This window comes from Martes martes (genome assembly GCF_963455335.1).
Source record: "Martes martes genome assembly, chromosome: 1".
In the NCBI taxonomy this organism is placed as follows: domain Eukaryota; kingdom Metazoa; phylum Chordata; class Mammalia; order Carnivora; family Mustelidae; genus Martes; species Martes martes.
This window is the reverse complement of record NC_137888.1, coordinates 58,081,587-58,104,311: the sequence shown is the minus strand read 5'-3', so window position 1 is coordinate 58,104,311 and position 22,725 is coordinate 58,081,587. Positions and strand designations below refer to the sequence as shown.

General features: G+C 40.2%; 1 protein-coding gene across 1 annotated transcript; it reads right to left on the bottom strand.

Moving 5' to 3' along the window:
• Window positions 1-7,565: 7,565 nt before the first annotated feature.
• Window positions 7,566-22,725, bottom strand: ABHD10 (abhydrolase domain containing 10, depalmitoylase). Its single transcript, XM_080826221.1, has 5 exons — window positions 22,517-22,725; window positions 19,368-19,551; window positions 13,756-13,867; window positions 13,296-13,433; window positions 7,566-8,701 (listed from the first exon to the last, which is right to left on the bottom strand). Exons 1-5 carry the CDS (start codon window positions 22,653-22,655, stop codon window positions 8,357-8,359), a joined length of 918 nt encoding a protein of 305 aa, XP_080682347.1. The 5' UTR covers window positions 22,656-22,725; the 3' UTR covers window positions 7,566-8,356.

Genomic DNA, 22,725 nt, shown 5'->3' with positions numbered 1-22,725 from the left:
GGGGCTGGGCGGTCTGGCCCAGCAGCAGCAGAAGCGGGCAGAAAGCCGGGCGTGGTTTAAATCGAGGAGCCAATGAAGCCGCTGGGGTTTCACCTACCAGCGCGAAAGAACAGCGCAGCCACGCGCCGGTGACTCTAGAATAAAGCCCCTGCTGGTCCAGGGGCGCCAGAACGCCCCTCTCGGTCCCGCCTATCGATGCGATGCGATGCGATGAGATGAGATGATGCGCTCGGACTCACAGTCGAGGCCGAGCCCTCCCGGCAGCCGCGGGGGGGTGGGGGGGTGCTGGCTGGTGGTCGTGACTCCCCCTCTCCAGAAGCGCTTTGCAGAGGCAGAGACCCTGGGATGGGAGAGAGCAGGTCATTAACAAGCAGGAAGGCAGGCCGCCTTGACGTTCAACGTCTGCTGCTGCATGGCGCCTGGAAGAAGGGCGCACCGATTCGATTTTCTCCTGGATGAGGAGGGTCAGGCCCGGGCCGTTGCTAAGAGCCGTGCAAAAAGCCCCGGTCCTCTCCTGTGTCACTCAAGCCCGCCCGCCTCCCTCCCGCTGAGAGCCGCACAATTCTTTCCCCTCCTCCGGGGAAGACGGGCCCATTGTCTACAGGACCAGCACACAGCTGCGGGGGGCCTGGGGCTTGGGGGAGGGTCCATCCTGTCAGCTGTCCATCTGCCGGGAGTTGCCAAACCACTTTCCCTGTGCCCTGAGGTAACAGCTGTCGGGCTGGACCGGAGGGAGGGGCGGAGAGCCGCAACCATTCACTTGTGAAGTTGCCTGCCATATTCCATCCAGAAACTTCCATCCTGGTGCGAAACTGTGGTGTCTCAGTTTGACTTATCCAAAGAATGCACCTTTTTAATGCTATTTTTAATCGAAAGATACTAGGAGCATGTTTCAATTAAACAGAGCTCAATGTCAATGTGCTAAGAGACTCGTGGAGTGAAAGGTGTTGATAGAGTGTGAGCATTTCATCTGTCTGTTGTAGTTAAGGACTTGGCAGGCCCCACTGGCATGCTACCCCTGGGGGGACTGAGTATTGGGTCAAACAAGACCTCAGGACAATTCAACTTAGACCCAGGTTGGCCTGAAAAAAATTTTTTTAAAGATTTTATTTATTTATTTGACAGACAGAGATCACAAGTAGGCAGAGAGGCAGGCAGAGAGAGGGAGCAGAGAACCCGATGCCGGGCTCAGTCCCAGGACCCTGAGATCATGACCTGAGCTGAAGGCAGGCGCTTAACCCACTGAACCACCCAGGTGCCCCTGAAACTTTTATACCTGACAAAGAGCTGGGCAATCAGCTTTCCTAGACTGTAAAGCACTTGGGGGGTAAGGTCTCATTGGCGTTGTGTAGGTCTCTGGGTACTTTTCATGAGAAAATCACCCCAAAATATGTTCTTTTGGTTCGTTCAGCAAATATTTTTGCTTGTGCCAAGTACTGCACTGGAGAGGAATCAAATAGAGCTCTTTCCCCTGGAACGGTTTGCTCAGTTGACTCAGGCGTATTAGAGAAAGCAATTCTGGTACATACAAAGGTAATCTCGGTCCCTGTGCAAAACTGGTTGGAAGCTCGGCAGGGAATGACTCCTTAAATAATACAGGTATTGAGAGAAATCTCCTACCAGCTGGGGCCTGGACTAGTGGAAATGCGATCACTTGGTAGACATATGGGCAGTCTGCCTGGGAGAAGACTTCATGGTCCGTAGCTGAAGGCGTAGAGAGAGAACTCGGAGACACACAGGGTTGTAAGAGAACCTGCTTTTAGAAGAGCACTGGGTTTAGCAAAAGGCACGGAAAGGACGGACTAATGCAGATCTTGGTGCTGCATGGAATCTTCAGTCGAAGAAGCTCTAAACACAACAGAAGTGTCTCTGGAGACTTGGGGGCTGGGGAAGAGTTTAGAGCAGGGAAATCTTCAGCGGAATTTCGGAAGTCACTGACTTGCGTCATGGGTGGCAGCAGTGAGGTCAATTTCAACTTGCCACTAAAGGAACAGAGGCCCAAACAGAAGGCATGTTACTTTCTCTGTGGCTGGAATTGCTTGAAGGAAGAGGTTGGTTTGTTACAGAAAACCAGAAATAATTCTAAAAGATGTACATGTACAGTTATCTTCTTTCCTCTTCTTCCTTCCTCCCTTTCTTCCTCTCTTTCTTTCTTTCTTTTTTTTTCTTTCCTTCCTTCCTTCCTTCCTCCCTCCTTTCCTCCTTCCTTTCCTTCTCCTTCTCTTCTCTTCTCCTCTCCTCTCCTCTCCTCTCCTCTCTTCTCTTCTCTTCTCTTCTTTCTTTCCAGATAATTTGTACCCAAAGATTTCCTTCCATCGTGACAAAACAGATGGGGGTGCTTTAAGGAAATGATTGAGCTCATGGTTCTGGAGAGGGTACAGTGGCAAAGAATGGGGTTAGGTTAGAAGTGTCCTGCAATCTAACAAAAGTTTTTAGAAAAAAAAAATGTTTGATCCCTGGGGGAAATAGGCTCAACTCTACATTTACTGAGGTCTACTAGGGTTAGAATTAATTTTTTCAACAACTCTTTTAAAGGGCCTGTGTATCTGGGTATGATAATGCATGAGACATGGCAACTAGGTCTAGTAGCAAAGTTAAACTTGTAAGCAATAAATACCAGCCAGGTGTCATGCTGAAAATATGCACAAGGTACTGAGGTACAGTGATACCTAGAAGAAGGGGGTAGGGATTGGGGAACAGGTTTCTAAATGAGATGACTTTAAGCCTCAAAAGATGAGTGGGTGTTTATCAGGTGAAAGGGGTGAGGTGTTACCAGGTGGATGGGGTGAAGGGGGAGGGGTCAGGAACCTCAGGAACATGGCGAGCAAAGGCAGCTTCGTTAGGCAGGTGAAAATGTTCCAGTATCAGCAGAGTCCAGGATCAAAGAGAAGAGACATACGGGAGGAAAACTAAGGCTTGGCTGTCATGGAGGCTCTAGACCATAAAAGAGTCTGCTTGCAAGTGCCCATGGTTAAATTTTCAGGAATTGGGGAAGCCAGTTGTCACTTAGCCATTACAAGCAATTAAATTATATAAACTTAAATTACAAATATTAAATACTCAAAATAGATTACTTCCTGATTTATTTTGCTACATTTTACTATTACCTTTTGAGAATATTATTGTACTTTTGAGAATATTATTATGTTTTCTGTCTCTTTACAGTGTATTTACTGTATAATGGTGTGTTCCTGGCATTTCTGCCCAGCTTGGTTGAGTTCAGTGACATCACCGTGATAGCTTCAAACCAGTCATTAAAGAAATATTTATGCCATGGATGTTGGCAAATTTATAAATCAGGGTACTTTTATTTTGTTTTGTTTTGTTTCTGGAAAGCTAGCTGTTAAATATTTACTGGCTTTGCCTGCCACTGGACTTATGCAAAAGAATTCTGAGTTGTTTTATTAGAGAAAGAGAATCATCCTATTGATGTGTGTGAAGGAAAAGGAGATGATCAGAGTGCCTCCAAATTTGACTGGTATAACAGGTTAGTGGTGCCATTTATTGTAAGGGGACTCATTCGGTCCTCTTAGGGGAAAGGTAACAGAGTTTGTACTTCCTACATCTGGGAGGCCCATGATCCATCCCAGTTCATTAGATAGTTGGTTTAACGGGTCTGGAGCTCAAGAGCAAAGTCTGAAATGGAGGAATGGACTTGAATCACCTGCATGCAAGGAGCTGTTAAAACTAGGAATGCCGGAGCGCCTGGGTGGCTCAGTGAGTTAAGTCGCTGCCTTCGACTCAGGTCATGATCTCAGGGTCCTGGGATCGAGCCCCACATCGGGCTCTCCGCTCAGCGGGGAGCCTGCTTCCCTTCCTCTCTCTCTACCTGCCTCTCTGCCTACTTGTGATCTCTCTCTGTCAAATAAATAAAATCTCAAAGAAAAAAAAAAAAAACTAGGAATGTGGCGGGGCACCTGGGTGGCTCAGTTGGTTAAGCTCCTGATTTCGGCTCAGGTCATGATCTCAGTCAGGGTTGTGAGATCGGGCTCTGCACTCAGCAGGGTGTCTGCTTGAGATCCTCTCTCTCCCTCTGCCCCTCAAAAAAACTAGGAGAATCGGTGTGGTTGTTTAAGGTAAGTAGCGAGAGAAGAAGGCCAGGTCAGAATTCCCCAGAACATTAATGTTAATGCAGTGGGTAAGGAGAAGTGAGCAAAGAGCTGTCAGGGCATGGTCAGAGACGCCTGGGGGGCGAGCAGCGTCAAAACAAAGCTCTTGACCTCAGGGAGATTGGTACATACATGGGAATAGTAAAGCACTTAGGTTCTTTCTTTTTTTTAAGATTTTATTAATTTTTTGAGAGAGAGAACAGCGTGAGAGAAAGAGAGAGAGAGAGAATGAGCTGGGGAGGGGGCAGAGGGAGAAGCAGACTTCCTGCTGTGCAGGGAGCCCATTGCGGGACTCGATCCCAGGACTCTGGGATCATGACCTAAGCGGAAGGTACACACTTAACCAACTGAGCCACCCAGGTGTCCCGTAAAGCACTTAAGTTCTATCAAAAAGAGAACAGAATGCTGTTCTTGAGAGCACAGAGGACCCGATGACAAACCTGTTAGAAACAGAGGGGTGGGAACAAGTTGGGAAAGGCTTTCACTGGGCAACTGACACTTGACCTTTTTATTTCTTTTTTTAGTAGAAGAGAGTTTTTCAGTCAGCAAAACCTTGAAAGCCCAAGAAAAGAGAGAGTCCAAATGTTTGGAAGGATAATTTCCTCAAAAGACACAATTGGTTAAAAAAGAAAAACTGCCTGCATTTTACTAGGTATATTCTCTAAATGTACAAAAGCATCAAATTTTTAAAAATCAAACCAACCATGCATACCACGTGATTGTTCTAAATTAAAAATGACTACGTGTGTATTTAAAGGGGATCTTTAAAAGGTGTATCTAAATTCCATCCATCTTCTTCTTTCCTTCAGAAAATAAGAGTTTCCTAGTTGTTTGGGTTTTATTTTATCAGTTTCAAATTTAATGAAAATTAGGTGTTTTCCCTTTGGGCACTGACCCTTTCTGTGGCTCTTCGTGTTCCCCTTGCCAGCTCCTTGCTTTGTAAAGCTCAGCCTTGCCCCAGGCTCTTTCCCTCCTCTCCTCCACACAGAACTTTCTATTGGCTACTCAGAGAACAGCATACTGTTTAGATTTGTGTCTGGAGATGCCTCTGAGCTCAGCAGATGCAGCAAAAGCAAATTTATTCTGTGGCCTCACTTAGGTTTCCTTACCATTGGCATCTGCCTTCTCTCTCCATTGCACATGCTGAGGTTGTTTAGAAGGGTCATGTTGCTGTTAAAATAACGCAGGAGTTCCAAAGGATAAGGCACTCAGGGGCTGCTGCTTGTTCAAGCATTTTCCATGTCACTGGCTACATGGCATGGAGTGGTTTTAGAAAAAAAAAAAAAAAAAAGAAAGAAAGAAAGAAAAGAAAAAAGAGGGCTTTGGGGGAAAACACTGGGGAAAAACTCCCACTAAAGTAATTAACAATGCACTAAAATACATCTCATCGATACAGAATCATTTGGAATTTGTGATATTACCTTCTGCAAAGCTATATGAGATTTTAAAATGGCTTTTAGGGGCATCTGGGTGGCTCAGATAGCTGGGTGTCTGCCTTCAGCTTGGGTCATGATCTCCAGGTCCTGGGATCGAGTCCTGCATTGGGCTCACAGCTCCGTGAGAAGTCTGCTTCTCCCTCTCCCTCTGCTTGTGCTCTTTTTCTCCAATGAATAAAATATTTTTTAAATAAAAATAAATAAAACAGCTTTTCCTATTTTCAGACAGTGAAGGTTTCTCCTCCTCCCCTTCACTAACCTTTTAACGTTTGAAATGATACCACACAACTAACTTTCTTCCAGCTTAGCATCTTGAAGAGAGGAAGGTGCTTTGAAAGCCCTGCCGGCTCCCTTGCTGCTTTTTCTTCCTAACCCCCACAAATTATGTCCACCAGTTTTTCACCGGACTGTGCTCAGTGAATTATAAGTGAAAAGATAATGACTCCTGTGTGTGTGTCATTGTTCTAAAGGTACTGTACTTACTGAATCCTTATGCTTTATTACCTGGCTTTATGTCATTTTACAGCTGACAAAACTTCAAAGAGGTTAAGTAAATTGCTCGATTACAGGGTTTGTAAATGGTGAGCTAGGATTTTAAACCCATACCGCATAGTCTGTCCCTAATCTGAATGCACATTGCCTCTACAGGTATGCTACAAATCTCTAATCATGCTTATTACATTTTATTACGAGTTTAGCTCCAGAAGAGTCCCATGGGCAGGGCCACTTTCTCTTTGTCTTTTGAATCCTCGTGCCTAGTGGTGTCTGGGCAGAGCAGGCCCTGGAATACTCAACCTACTATCCGCTATCAACTCCCGCTGTCACTAGGCACCATGACACATGCGCGACTCGTGTATTTGAGTGCTCAGTGACTCCTGTTCAGTATAAAAGAGAACTCACAGATTGCAGTCCTGTGAGGCATTAACCTTTTTAGTATCTGAGTCAGGGGTCATGAAGACCACCTATAGGTTCGATAACTTGTTAGGACTCACAGAACTCAGCACCTACTTCTCCTTAGAGCTAGGACTTCTTACTGAAAAGGTACACAGAAAAATATGCAAAGGAAAAAGACGCAAGAGGCGACATCTGGAGAAATGAGGCAGAAGCTTCAAGAATTCTGTCCCAGTGATCATGCCACATGAGCTGAAATTCCCCCAGTAAGGAGTTGTGATGATACATGCGAAATGTGGTCCACCAGGCCAGTGCCCGAGTACCGAGTACCGAGTACCTGCCACTTACAACTGCAGACTCCCAGAGGGAAAGGTGTTCAGCACAAACACTACTGTTCATGCAGTATAGATAGTTTAGGCATAGTGAGCCACTTTTATCTGTTCTGGGAATGGTGGAAACCTGCAAAAGCCAAGTTCCCAGATGCAACCATGGGCTCACTTACAAGCTGGTCTCTCTGAGACTAAGCAGTCAGGCCTGCTGTTAGCTTTCTTTGGCACAGGAATTTTATCCCAACGATTTTCCCTATGTGTCATGTTGTCAATTTGTTTTGCCTTGACACCAACTCAGTAATATCAAGGCTCACTACTGCACAAGCTCATTTTAGTTCTTAAAAACACCTATGTAATAATTGCATTTTGTATTTTCTTACTATCTCCACACTTCAGAAAGCCCTCTGACACAGATAGTAGTCACTTGGCTATTTGTACTTACGGCACATATTAACAGAAACGGAATGTTTCTGCAGGCAGGCAATAATATATAAAGATTAATTACCTCTTTAGAATATACCACATCACTAAGATCACATCCCCCCATTTAAATGACATACAAGCCAACATTTAAAAGCAATATATTTCCTTTATGTTACTGTAAAGTTTTGAGCCTTTAAAAAAGGATAACTTTAAGTTCAAATATAATATGCAGAATATAATATATAAAGTGGTATCCTTACTTTTTGAACTTTATTATGCTTCAGGATTTTTTCTGGTCATTTCAGATTTATTTTAATAAAGACTGTCCTGTATTTTGTGAAATGCATTTTAAAATCAGGAGGAATTTTACAAATCTCTGTATATGACCAACACCAAAAAAAGACAAAAAATTCCAGCTTTATTAACAATTCTAAGTAGACAAGAACACAACAAATTAAGAGCTGTCCCGATTTAACATTAGCATTTAGCAGGTAAACATCTCTTGAACAAAAAAGTAGGAAATATTTTAATTAAAAAAAAAACCATGCAACATGGATAGATCTAGAGGGTATTAAGTGAAATAAGACAGAGAAAGACAAAATATGATATGATTTCACTTATATGTGGAACCTAAAAAGCAAAACAAGCAAAGCAGAAACAGACCCACGTGAACAGAGAACTGGTGGTTGTCAGAGGGAGGGGGTGGGCGGATGAACAAAAATAAGTGAAGGGGAGTGGGAGCTACAGGCTTCCAGCTACAGAATGAGTAATCACTGGGATGAAAGGTACTGCACAGGGAACAGAGTCAATGGTATTGTAATAGCGTCGTATTGTACAGACAGTAGCTACACTTGGGGTCAGTGCAGTGTAACCTATAGGGCTGTTGAATCACTATGTTGTACACCTGAAACTACATAACACTGGTGTGTCAACAATACTTCAATTTTAAAAAATCAAGGATTGAAGGAAGGAGAAAATTTTCCAAACAGCAGCTTGTACTTTCTTCACAATCTGCACCATTTGTATCCTACATCATTGAATAAACACTCGTGTGATATTTACAAAGTAGAGGCAAGAGGAAAAAACCTAAGTATCCGGGTCTTTCATTTGTTATCCCTCTTCCAAGCTTCTGGATCCGTTAGTTTACATACCAACTAAAAATGTGACTCTAGTTAACTACAGTTGAAAGCTTATCAATTAAGTCATCAATAGTGTAAACAAGGAGTTGAATGTCCGCTTTTTCCTTCATTCGGTGATCACTGTGCTTTCGGAGGATGACATCTACATCTGCACTGACCACTCGGTCAGCAACCTGTATGGATGTATGCCAAGGTATGATGTCATCTTTCATGCCATGGAGCAGTCGTACCGGGCAGTTCACAGGGATAGGGCTATGTAACAAGCAGTGGTGTTCGGCTTCCTTAATGAAACTGTACTGAAGGTGATAAACTCCGTCTTCACTGTACCTTGATGGCATAGCCCACACGCCTTTCGTCTCTACTTCCTTTTTGACCTATTGGGTAAAAAGAGGAAAAGAAATGTATGCAACTCTAACACATGCAGTAGTCTTAAACAGTCTAAGGAAAGCAGTCCTAGAGGAAAAGGAAAAAAAGAGATAAAAATGTAATAATGATAATTATCAATAATTAAACACTGTGCAAGGTACTCTGACAGGCACTTTACACAGAGTATCTCATGAGATCCTGATAAAAGTTGTTATTATTGCATTTTTACAAAAGAGAGGTTAAATTTCATGTTTAATACTGAAAGGTAACAACTGTCATGGCTAGGATTCAAACTTAGATTTTGCTTTATCAGGTAACACTTTCATCCCTTCATTTCCATGAAAGGGAAAATGAAGGTGAGAAAAAAGTAATTTCTTGGAATAAGTTCAGGTATCATTCATAATATATAAAACCAATTCTTAGGAATAACAATTGTTTAGATTTCAAAAAGCTCAAAACTGAGTGTCTATAAGTTACTAAAATTGGGAGGGGATAAGGGAAGAATCAAGCCTAAAACTAAAAATGAAAAATAAGATAGTAGTTACTCTGGCACAATCAAACATAGAATTTCAGGCTGGGAGTGTCTGGGCGGTTCAGTTGGTTGGGCATCTGCCTTTGACTCAGGTCATCTCCGGATCTTGGGATCAAGCCCCACGAGCCCCAATAGGGGACTCACAGCTCAGTGGGGAGTCTGCTTTTCTCTCTCCCTGTCTCTCCCCCTGCTTGTGCACTCTCTCTCGCTTATACTATCAAATGAATAAATAAAATCTTAAAAAAAAAAAAAAAAGAATTTCAGGCTAAATGTTACCCCCCCCAAAAGGGGGGGGCACTGTTTTTGCCTTCCAGAGTCCTAGGGAATGAGAAAAAAAAAATGTGTTGTTTTGGAAGACAATGAAGTCTTCCAAATACTTCCTGAAAACTGAACAAGGAAATCATTTCCACACTTACTCTCTTAAAATGAAACACTGGGTATCTTTTGATTCTTGAAGAATTTTTTTACTTATTAGATTATAATTTGCCTTACTTTTTAGATTATAATTTGTCTTACTTTTTGGATTATAATTTGTCTTTGCAATTTTTCTTTTTCTTTTTTTAAAAGATTTTATTTATTTATTTATTTGAGATAGAGACAGAGCAGGAGCAGAGGGAGGGGCGGAGGGAGAAGGGCGAAACAGGCTTCCCAATGAGCAGGGAGCCACAAGCAGGGCTCAATCCCAGGACCCTGGGATCATGACCTGAGCTGAAGGCAGACACTTAACAGACTGAGCCACCCAGGTACCCCTTAAACAACTTTCCTAATTAAAGTAATGTACACACATTATAGAAAACATGGGAAATACAGAAATTATAAAAAAGAAGTAATCACACATAATCCCACCTCTTAGATACAACACCCATGAATATTCTGGCTCGTTTCCTTCCAATATTTTTCTCCATGTATTTGGTTTTATACATGTAATATGTAAAACGGACATCTATCACACATTCATACAGAGTTTTCTACATTGCTTTACTTCTACATAATATCTGGGTTTTTAAAAAATTCTATGAAGTTTTCAAAGGTTGCACAGTAGTCCATTATACTGGATCTAAGCTAATTAAATATTTCCACACTGCTGGGTACTTCTATGAACATCTTGAGCACAAAGATTTATCTGTATATAATAACTTATTTGGAGAGATTATATTTAATATATCAAGATATAAATATTTTTATGGCTCTTGCAATCATATCATATTAAGGGCATTTCTGACTAGAAAAATAGGTGGACATCTTATCAAAAATAAGGAAAAATAAAAGGAAAGAAAAACCAAATATAATATATTGAAAATTTTTGTATTTAAATTTTCAGTGAAGATATGGTTTTTCCATATTTAAAATACATTAATTTACTGCAAATACGAAAGGAAAACAAGAATTTAAACAGTAAAATATGTATGCTATAATCTGTATGTATTTAGGCATTTTAATGTATTTTTTAAAATTCCAAAATGACTTACTGATGTGAAAAAGCTGTGTATCTGAAAGCTATACTCTTAACCATGTCTTCAAATGATTTGAAATTAATAAAATTTTAAAAACTGTGAGATGCATGAATCTATAGTAATATCAAGGCATTTTTAAAAAAAGATTTTATTTATTTATTTGACAGGCAGAGATCACAAGTAGGCAGAGAGGCAGGCAGAGAGAGAGAAGTGGAAGTAGACTCCCTGCTGAGCAGAAAGCCCAATGCGGGGCTCGATCCCAGGACCCTGGGATCACGACCTGAGTCAAAGGCAGAGGTTTTAACCCACTGAGTCACCCAGGCGCCCCATCAAGGCATCTTCTTCATTAAAACATGGGAACTGAATATTTAAGGCAAAAATTGATATTCAGTAATCCTCAAGGTACTCAGGATAATTCCTAAATTTCTAATTTCAGTAATTAGAACTCAGTTTCATTGGTTATTAGATGAAGTGGGAACCATGGTAATTACTGAGACATAATTAAGAACAGCTGCATTTTAAGTATCCCCGCCCCCATCAAGCTGTTATCTGCCACTGAATTGAATGAATACTGTCCAAAGAACAAACTTCACTTTACAGAATGTTATATGCACTGAACCCTCAAAAACAAAAAGTTCAAAATAGCAAAAAACACCATTAACCGAAGAAGACGTACAATATATATTAAGTTCTACAGCTAGAAGAAACCATATCAAGGCGATGTGGTTGAGAAGCTTATATTCGAAACAGCTGTGCTTCCTGTCTGATGGCCTCAAGTGTTCAAAGAAGGAGACATTGTTAGAGTCTGTTCCTACACAATAAGCAATGCTGAGTGTTAACACTGCTTGGGCTAAAGATGATAGTAACAATCACCACTTTTGCTGCCTTGCCATTGTTAGAGGTAACTGCTTCTGTGAAGAAGAGATAATGGTCTTAGTGCCCCTGCTCTTCCCTTACACATGCTTTTAAATTAACATGCTTCTATTAACAAACATATGCTGGTCTGATTCAGGATTAGCAAAGACATGCCCTGATTTGCAGGCTATAGATCTTCTCAGTCACTTAGGTGATATTTACCATATCCTCCCCAAGTGATGTGGATACATACACATAAAAAGAAATATACAAAGATCCTGTCATTTACTGTAACAACAACAAAAAAATTATTTAATCACCTCCTCCTCAATCTGCTATGTTCTCGAAATAATTTCCTAGCAGGAGAACCACTATTTAACTGAGTTAGAGGACGGGGTAAAGGGTTCAAAGTTTATATGCAGAAAGATGTATTGGTAGAATTTAGCAGAATGAGGACACTGAGCAATTATGCACGCATGAGAAACAACTAAGATAGCAAATATATATATATATATATTTTTTTTTTCCCCCCAGAAATATAAGCGCAAGGTAGACCAGCTTTGTAATCTTAGCCCTCAGAGGAAATGACATAAAACTACATTTGCAGACAATGCCATTTTTTCCAGAAGCTGAGAAGAATGTGGACTGTGAAATAAGCTCAGAAGTGTATAATGTATGGCACTGGTATGTACCAGCGCAGAACGAGGCAAACGTCAATATACTCTACTATTCAACACTACATGTGCTTCTTCCCTCCTCCATGTGCTCATCTGCTCTCTAGTGCAGTGGTTCTCCAACTTCAGCTGACAGGCTTGCTAAAGCAGACCACTGGCCGCAAGGGGAAGCTCGGGAATGTGCATCTCTAGCAAGTTGTCAGGTGAAACTGAGGCTGCTGGCCTTGGGACAACATTATCTGAACCAACACACATCTGGTTTTTATTTTCTGTGCCTCAGTCCTGCCAGGATCATAGTCCACAGGGACATTTAGATCCTTAGGGAAAAGACAGGCAAAGAGAACTCAACTGATTACAAAACAGTAACAAAATATACACAAATAAACAGCCTTGACCCACGATTTCTTTACCCCTGCAGACAACTGAAGTGCTTAAACATATGCCCAATAATGAAGCATAACAAGTACATTACCTTCATTCATTTCAGAAACCTCATTTCAACCATGATTTGCTGAAAGGCATGCTAATAATGAAAAGCAAATTTTTTTTCTTAAGTGAGAATTAGTCGTAGAAAAGAGTGCCAACTAAGTGTCTAAGCCAGGAATGGCAAATCTCATCTCCTGTGTGCTAATTCTGATCGACTGATAGTGTGTACTTGCAGAGCTCTGCTGGGAAAGGCTGAGGCTGCTTTCGCGCTTAAAAAAAAAGTTTCATAACTGATGACCCAAGTCTAACAAGATCATAAGTACTATTTCCTATATGCCACAAAGTTAAGAATAAGAGGTACAAAAAGAGATCACAATGTATGATTAGTAAATGTGATTTATAAAGAAAATGTTGCTAAAAAAAGAATTTAAGTGTGATTTCATTAACATGGTTCAAATATTCAGCAGAATGATTTGAAGAGGCTGTGAAAAAAAGGGAACCTTGAACAAGAGACCAATTAGTTAAAGAAGGTAGAGACTGTACACAAAAAGGCAGCTAAGGCAAAAAGATGAGCCAGCAAAGGAAGTCAAAGGACAGATGACACATGAACAAATATTCAAAGAGGGAGCAGGAGAATGACAGGAGGTTGCTTGTGACTTACCTCAACAGGAAGCTGATTGAACTGTGTCACTAGGCCATCTACAGCTGTTGCTATACCAATAAGGGCAACAACCTTTTGTGGCCTTGCGATTGCAGCATGAAACATAAGCCATCCTCCAAGGCTAGATCCAACTAGTATCTAAAAATAAAAATTTATAGTTTAAAAGAGGAATTTTCTTTTCTGTAAGTGGACTGAGTAATTTATGTATGTACTTTTGTCTTCTACATCCATTAGCTCCCAGACTTTTAATATTTGGCACAAAGCAGAATTAAAATTATGACTGCAGTGAAAAGGTAAAATGCTTACTTACATTTTATGAGAAAGTGAAAATGTCAGAACAAATTTAAATCAAATACCAAAACTGATGGTTAAATATTTAAACTATTAAATTTTCATAGCTAAAGAAACAGTTAAAAAAGCATGACGTTAGTCAATAATCATATTTAACAAAAACAGTCACCTGCGGTCCTTCAGCTAAGTCATCAATTACAGAAAGAACATCTTTTCTCCATCTTCCCACTGTGCATTCTTCTAAGTTGCCATCCGAATTCCCAACTCCTGAGTAATCAAACCTAGAAAAAGGGAAAACAAATCTACATCTAAATATCTATTTATATGTTTGTTTCTCTGATTTTTGAGGAAGACAGTACATTTACCATTATTACAATGCTTAAAATATATTAAAATGAAACACTGAGGTCAATCTATATTTCAGCAGATCCTACTGCCATAACCTCCAAATATCGCCTCCATCCACTAACTCTCTCACCCTCCCCACCACCAGCTGCTGCTCCCCGTCACTATCTCCTCTGACTGGACCAGTGTGACAGTCTCCGCTTAGGTCTCCTGCCGCCCTTTCCTACCCTCACAGTCTCTTCCCCATGTAGTCATCAGTGATCCTTTTAAAACAAAAATCACGTCTTGCACAAACCCTCTGAAAGCTTTCTATAATCTTTAAAATATAAAGTCCATACCATAAACTGGCCTCTGACTGGTTTGCACAATTTTGATCGTTTCTTCCTGTTCCCTCCCTCCCAACTGTATCTTTACTCTCCTTCTTGAAGCTGATGGAATACACACCCACGTTTGTGCCTCGGGAGTTTTACATCAGCTTCTCTCTCTACACTTCCAGATAGCCAGTTTGCTTGCTCCCTCACCTCATTCAGGCCTCCCGCTCCAATGTTACATCCCCAGCGATGCCTTCTGTGACCAACTCAATCCAAAATTGTGCTTCTTTCATCATTCTTGCATTCTGTCCCCTGCTTTATTTTCTTCATGGCATATACCGCTACTTGACATAAAAGAAATCTACTTGTTTGTGGCCTGCCTCCAACACTAGAATGGAAGCACCATATGGGCCCAGACTATTTTGCTCCCCACACTGCTTTCTTGGTGCCTAGATCAGGACCTTGCAAATGGTATATGCTTAGTATTTAATAAATTAATGAAAGGAAGGAGGCAAATCAAATTTATGAACACCAACTCATCCCATTAGTTTGCGTCTCCTTCCAACTTTCTAGGTCTTCAGGCTCGAAGTCTCTGTGATCTGCGCATTTTACCTCTCCTTCAAGGCTCAATTCAACAGATCATGAAGTATCATACCACACCTGCAGGTTGCCTTAAACCCCAGTCCCTGGGAGAAGCCTTCCTTCCTCACCCAAACTCTTACTCAATGTTTAAGTCAAGGCACTTTCCTCTGAAGAACTTTCTTTGACATACATGCCCTGCTTACTACCATCAGTCACTTCCTTTGTATGTACTCCCTCAACACTTTTCATACTATGTTATAATCAAGTTTCAAATGTTTGTCTGTCTATGCTGTCAGTTCTTCAAGAGAAGACTGTTTTATTCTAATCTGTTTTTTCCCCAGGGTATGGAACACTGCTTCATCAGAGGCTACTACTGCCTTGGCCAAACTAAACAACTTGCTGTTACTCAACTGGCTCCTGCTCTTTGTCCTGTTTCATGCCTCCTACTATTCCCTTCACCTGGAATACCTTTTCCTTTCACCTGCACAGCTCATACGCTCTTAAAGCTTAGTCCAAATGAATTTTTTTTTGCTGGAAAAACTTCCCAGAAAAGCTGAAGAAAAAATCTCTACCTAATGAAACATATAGAATTCACTTTTAGCAGTCACAATCAATTTCTTATAACCTACTCTAGAAGACAGTTTGTGTGTGTAGTGTGCCTCATCATTGCTGTGAGACTGTCAGATCCTCGCAGGGAACACCCTTCTTGGTTTGTCTCTGCATTCAGAGGCAAGGTATGTAATAAGCCTCATACACTTTAGTATCACAACAAAATAAATAAAAGTGGAAGATAAAAGTAAAAAGAATCACTTTATTCAAATTTGAAGCATTTTGTTTACTCTTCAAATCTGGTGAAAACTAATCCTAGTGTTTTCAGTGTACGTGTAAGAATATATATGTGATAAATAGCATATAACATTTTCTTAGGGATTTATAAGTCATGGAGAAAGAAGAAATAAACATTTTCTTTAGGTATAAAGTGAAATGATTTGGGACCCCTAGGAATTGTGTAACGAGGACACTGTTGAAGTCTCAATCACAGTTACTACTTCTCACAATCCAGGGGACACGGCAGTGAGACACAAAAAAAAAACAAAAGACACTGGCCAATCCTCCTTTTCCCTCCCCTGCTGGGCAAGTGGGCATCTCTACCTGCTCCATCTTTCACAGCTGCCTTCCAAATATGCACTGCTGCTTTGGGCTCAGGTCATGATCCCAACGTCCTAGGATTGAGCCCCATGTCAGGCTCCTTACTCAGCAGGGAGCCTGCTTCTCCCTCTCCCTCTGCCTGCTACCCTGCCTGCTTGTGCTCTCTCTCTCTCTGTCAAATAAACAAATAAAATTAAAACAAACAAAAAACTAACCTAATATGCATTGCAGATGCAGAATACATGTAGAGTCCCTCCAAAGAGGGAAAGGCAAACATTCAGTGATACTAAAAGGTAGGGGTAAAAAATGTAGTTCACTCTTGCTGAACCCTAATCAAGGGACGAAGATAATTTAAACATACTCAGCTGTTTAGGGCTTTAAGACACAGCAACACATCACTGTTCTGGCAGCCTCAACACTCTGGGACATATCCTTAAATCTACAATTAATTATTCTATGACAAATAACTATGAGAGAATACTAGCCCTAATGCCATGTCCTACATTCTGGAGCTCTAACTCAATCTTATGTTAGGCATGGGGAGAGGATATCAAGAAACCATTTTCCTACAGCCATATGTACCACTTCTTGTACAATATACACAACTATTTCTTTGTTCAAGAACCAAGGTCTTAAATAAGATCTTTAAAAAAAAAGGCGGGGGGGGGCGCGCCTGGGTGGCTCAGTGGGTTAAAGCCTCTGCCTTCAGCTCAGGTCATGATCCCAGAGTCCTGGGATCGAGCCCCACATCAGGCTCTCTGCTCAGCGGCGAGCCTGCTTCCTCCTCTCTCCCTCTCTGCCCACTTGTGATCTCTGTCTGTCAAATAAATAAATAAGATCTTAAAAAAAAAAAAAAAGAACCAAGATCTTACAGCCAAAAACACAACAAAATAAACTAAGAAACTGGAAAACACATAAAAGATAAAATCTCCAATAACAAGCTAACATGCAATCAACAGTTAACAGTGATTAGACTGCAATGAAGTTTGATAAAAGCTAATAAAAAGGAATTTGGTTAAATTAAAACTTTGTGGTGGGACGCCTGGGTGGCTCAGTCGGTTAAGCTGCTGCCCTCGGCTCAGGTCATCATCCCAGGGTCCTGGAATCAAGTGCCACATCAGGCTCTCTGCTCCGCAGGGAGCCTGCTTCTCTCTCCACCTCTGCCTGCCACTCTGCCCACTTGTGCTCTCTCTCTCTGACAAATAAATAAATAAAATCTTGAAAAATATATATATATTTAAAAAAATTAAAATTTTGTGGTAAAGGGCTATAATTTTATAAGATTTATAAAGATATATTTAGTTTATGTTTTTAACACAGTCCTACTTAATGGTCGGTGCACATTATAATTCAATCATGTTTATTTACTTTAAAAATGTATTTCAAATGTATCCAAAATGCAGAAAACCCAGAGATGTCATGTCTTATAGGAAGACAGGAACTGGTTACAGTGCTCATAGTCTCAATTTAAATTCAAGAGCCAGTAAAATGACAATTTCTTTTTTTAATTTTTTACTTTTTTTTTTTTGAGATTTATTTTATTCATTTGACGGAGATTACAAGTAGGCAGAGAGGCAGGCAGAGAGAGAGGGGGAAGCAGGCGCCCCACTGAGCAGAGAGCCCAATGTGGGGCTCGATCCCAGGACCCTGAGATCATGACCTGAGCCAAAGGCAGAGGCTTAACCCACTGAGCCACCCAGGTGCCCCAAAATGACAATTTCTTGATTCAAATTCTTTTGGGGACAAAAAAAAATGATGGCAATTTTTCTGATATTATCATGTTTTGACCCAGGTAGTCCTCCTTCCTGTATAGCTTCTCCTTCTTACCCACGTCTGAAATATCCTTCAGCCTGCCTTTATGAAGTATTTTTTACCCACTTCAATCCCCAGTTTTCTCTCACTTTGTACAATTAAGTACACTGTTCTTTTGGCACAATCACATTCTGATGAGTATTTTTGCCTTATTTCTCATATGTATTTTATCTTGTGTTTCCCCTATCTAATCATTAAGAACAACAGCCATGTTTTAGAAATCACTGTGTGTTTTACAGCACTCACCAATAGTGTTAGAAAAGACAGATACTTGGAAAAGACAGATAGTTGGAAAAGACAATCCAGACTTCAGAGTAACAGTTAAGTCAGAACAGATTTTTGAAAGTTCTGAGCATGAAAATAAAACCACTCAGTTAATATGATAAAAGGAATAACACTAAATCTGTATAATTGACATAATCTCAGCTAACACACTGAATAAAATCTAAGTTTTTTAGTTTTTAAAATTTATTTATTATCTTATTTCTGAAAGATGTATTTTCTAGACCCACTGACTGAATTCTAGTGAAAGTACTAACAATTTAGATGAATACATTTTTAGGCTGTTAGTGATAAAAAGGATTCAGTAATTATCTTTAGTTCAACCTGTCCCTTTTTTATGATGAAGAAAACAGTTCCAGGGTTACTGAGCTGACTCATCTTGTTATTGCTGGAACTGATTCTAATACCTGTACTTATTGAACCCAGGCCAGTGTTCTTTCTACTAAACAATACTATCTTTTCTGGCAAATCAGGCCCTATATAAATGATTGTTAAGGTAAACAAACCCAATAACAACAATGTAAGCACATTCTTTTACTAAAATAATTATCAGTATGAAATATTAGGAACTGTGAAATCAAATTTTTGTTAAACAACATATATCCTCTCTATTTATCCTTCTACATAATCAGACTACAGGAGTGAGGGGAAAGAGAAAACTCATTAGAAATGTGAACTATACAATACTAATTTTAGAATACCTTCATTTATTTACTTTTTTTATAAGGGCACAGAACACCAATGAAAATACTAAGCCAGAGAAATAAATTTTGGAGTTACAGACTACACTTAAAACCAAGGGAACGAATGGGCTCAATATGAAGAGGACAGGAAATGAGAACTTAAAACATCCCAGGGAAGAGACATGAAAAATATACAATATTCTTAAATTCATACATTTTTAAATACATAATTTAAAAGCAGAGTTATAAAGAATGGCCAAATAAAAGCCTTTATGTCCCCAATGGAAAACCACAATATAATTATGACATTACAAGAAAGCCAACTATTATTGGTTTGTTGTCATGTTAGAATATTATATCCAGAGTTTAGTTACCACTAGTTTCCTTTCCTGCCAGCCTTGTCAGTGTAGCACAAAGACCATTTTAAAACAGGTCAACAGGTCTTTTAAAGGTTGCATTTATGATAACCCTAAATCACCAGGTGAAAGTTTACAGACCATTAAAATAAGTTAATTCATAAAAGCACTGGCATTTGCTTTAATTGGTTAAAGCAGAAATAATTCTCTGTTGCCATGCTAAATGGTAGTAGTATTTTCTCTGAAATACATTGTTCCTACCTTATATAGGCGTGACCTAGAGATTTGCAAAACTCTTCAATCGCCAATGCTTTTGTACCGTTCATATTAGAAATATAGCCAGGGATGAAGATAACTCCTGGACTTTTGCCTTTTAGCTTCTTATAAGCCAGGTTTGGAAGGTCTGGTCGACTAAGGAAAGAGACTGATGTCTTTTGTCTGCAAGCTAAACAAAGTACACAAAACATAAACTACAGTTCACAAATACCGTTTTTGGAAAACCATATACAATTGGCCCATGAGCAACACGAGGGCTGGGGTGCTAACTCCCCATGAGTTGAAAATTCATGTGTAACTTTTGACTCCCCCAAAACATAACTACTAATAGCCTACTACTGATTGGAGACCTTACTGATAACATAAACAGTTAATTAACACATATTTTGTATGTCGTATATATTACGTATCATATTCTCACGACAAAGTAGGCTAGGGAAAAGAAAATGTTCAAAAAATCATATAGAAAATATATTTACAGTAGTACACTGTATTTATTGAAAAAAAAATCAATGTCTAAGTGGACCTTTGCAGTCAAACCCATGTTGTTCAAGGGGCAACTGTATGTTTTCAATCTTAACTTTGTCAAATTGATGTCAAAACTACTTCCATTTAAGAGGAAAAACAAAGACTTGAAGTACTAAAATCACAAGCCTATGCATGGTTATTTTCTGAACTCATATCAAAATCAGTGCCTTTGAGCAAGGTCCAATCCTGATTCTTTCAAAATATGCAATGAGGAGGAAATTTCAAGGCAATAAAAGATAAAGACTTGTAAAAAATGTTTTCCTATTGCTGCTGTATCATACCTCCTAAATAGTATCAATGTTCGGATTTCTCTACACTAGTTTTAGCCTTTTCTTGTATGATTTTCTTTTTAATTTTGTCTATGTTTGAGGAGTTTCACATCCTCTACTATTTGGCACAGAGGGGAAGAAACAACTCTGGTCTGCCCTTGAGAAATTGTTCCAAAGGTGGGGGTGCTGATATGCTACTTTTACCACTGGCTCCCTTGCCACCCACAAAATCATGGGCCATGGTTAACAGCCAAGCATGACTCTCTATTAGCTGAGGTGGCTTCAATGAGCAGTTTCTTTACAAGTAACCTTGAATAATTTATAATAGTACCATTTTTGGAAAAAGATTTCTCATAGGGTTCTGCAATCACTGCACGTTTTATTTGTTGGTTTGGCTTTTTGTAAACGCTACACAGATCCTCATGCAATTTAAGTACAACTGTACAACTGGCAAACTTTACAAAGTTACTCATTGTTTCATCGTTTTTGAAGGTTTTTCCCACCATAAAATCTACACTTGCTCTTAAAAAAAAGTAAAAAGATATTTAAGGAACATTAAGTCATTTACAATCCCACCTCCTCCTTCTAAAGAAATTAGATTTATGGGGCGCTGGGTTAAGCATCCAACTCTTCGATTTCGGCCCAGGTCATGATCTTGGGTGCAAGATGGAGCTCAGCATTCTGGCTCTGTGATGAGCCTGGAGTCTGCTTGGGATTCTCTCCCTCCCTCCTCTGCCCCCACATATGTGCACACACGTGTGCGTGTACACACACACACACACACACATTCGTGGTTTCTCTCTCAGTAAATAAATAAATCTAAAAAAAATAGGTTTGTGTATTTCCTTACAGTCTTTTTCTGGACCAACAAAATCTCCTGCATTAAATGAAGCCTTCCTCTCCTTTACTGTGGCCAATGAACACATCTTGGCCCCCTCCATGTGAGTTAATAAAATCTTCCTTCATTTTGGATTTGAGATTGATTTTTTAGAGTAGGCTCTATGCCCCAGGTGGGGCTTAAACACTCAAACCTGAGTTAAGAGTTCTACACTCGATCAATTGAGCCACTTAAGAAGCCCAAGAAGTTGAATTTTAAAAACTGAATTGAAGGCCTAACGCTATCCCTATTACATACTAGTGTGTTCCAAAGTTTCCGAGTATAATGAAATATGCCAAATTTAAAACTTTTAGTGAAAACCAGGGCTAACAGGGGCCAGTTTTGTTAGCTGGTAGATTGTATTTGCAAAAATGTCAACTTCCCATTTCCTTCCGGCACTCAAAAATATCCCTCCTACCTTCTTCTTGATATTACTGCCCAAAACAGGAATTTCTTCCAGAGACAATTACAATTTACTTCATTTTGGTGAGTTGTAAGTGGACAGGTTCTTAATATTACACCCATAAATGATCTTATTATACTACAAGGATTAGCTCAAAGCCTGATGCACAAGTCCTTAATGGTGTGCCAAGGAGATGAAAGAGTATTACAATCTAGTTAATGAACTGACATACCATACTTCGCTGGAGGAATTTATATACAACAAGCCTTTAGGTTGTATACAATTAAATGTAAGTTAAACTCATTATACACACTTAAAATTTTTAACTAAAACTAAGGGTATCAGCAATGACGCTTCTATTGCAAGCACAGTACACCTGGCAGCTTCTATGGCAAAGGTGTAAACAACACAACCAGAGAATAAAAAGACAAAATTCAGAAAGACAGACTACATATACTCAGGGTAGGGTGGTACGGAGAACAATCAAACACAAGATAAAGAAAATATTCAGATGCTCTCATTTTTGGTCCAAATTCTAGTTTCCTTTGTTGAGGAATGATTACGGTTTTCACTGAGCTGGGAATATCGAAAAGGCAAAATCAGAAATTAGGCTGCATGACCGCATCTACACTTTTGCAACAACAAAAAAGTTCATATCGTAAATTCCCTCTAGTGAAGCAAAGGCAGGTCTAAGCATCCTAACAGTCAAGATTTGTAATCCCCTTAGACCCGAAGAGAAAAGACAGAAAAAGCAACTAATAAACGCAAATCTTAATATTTCCCGGTGTTGGCGCTTAACGCGGGAAGACAGGCAGAGTAGCATCCTGAAACTGCAAAGCGGAAAACGCCAGCAAGGGCCGGGGCTGGGCAGGATACCCAGGGCCAAGAAGAGGTCCTCTTACTACCTTCACCAGAATTGTTGAAAGCGCCTAAAACAAGGATACTAAGAATGGGGGATGAACATTTTGAAATAGGGCGCCAAAACCGCACTAGACAGGAACGGACTAAACCCGATGTTCTAAAGAACGCGTACTTCTCCCGCCTTTCGGCCACTGACCTGGGAGCCACCGTGGCGTCCCCTCGAGCTTCCTTTTGAATAATGCAGTGAGGCCACGGTGGAAGCCGAAGACGGCCGCTTTGCTCCACCTCCGACAAGGTACCCAAGCGCCCAAAGACGCCATGCCAGCTCCGGCCATCTTCCCAGAGGCCCCTAAGCACCGAGCTGACCTACAGAGTCGCTCAGCGCACAATAACTAGGCTGCGCAT

Excerpts from the sequence above, each read along its gene's own strand:
- ABHD10 (XM_080826221.1), bottom strand. The coding sequence starts at position 22,655 with ATGGCCGGAGCTGGCATGGCGTCTTTGGGCGCTTGGGTACCTTGTCGG. Across the intron at positions 13,868-19,367 it reads CTAGGTCACGCCTATATAAG|GTTTGATTACTCAGGAGTTG; the intron begins GTAGGAACAATG and ends CCCTTTTTCTAG. Across the intron at positions 13,434-13,755 it reads ACTTAGCTGAAGGACCGCAG|ATACTAGTTGGATCTAGCCT; the intron begins GTGACTGTTTTT and ends TTTTATTTTTAG.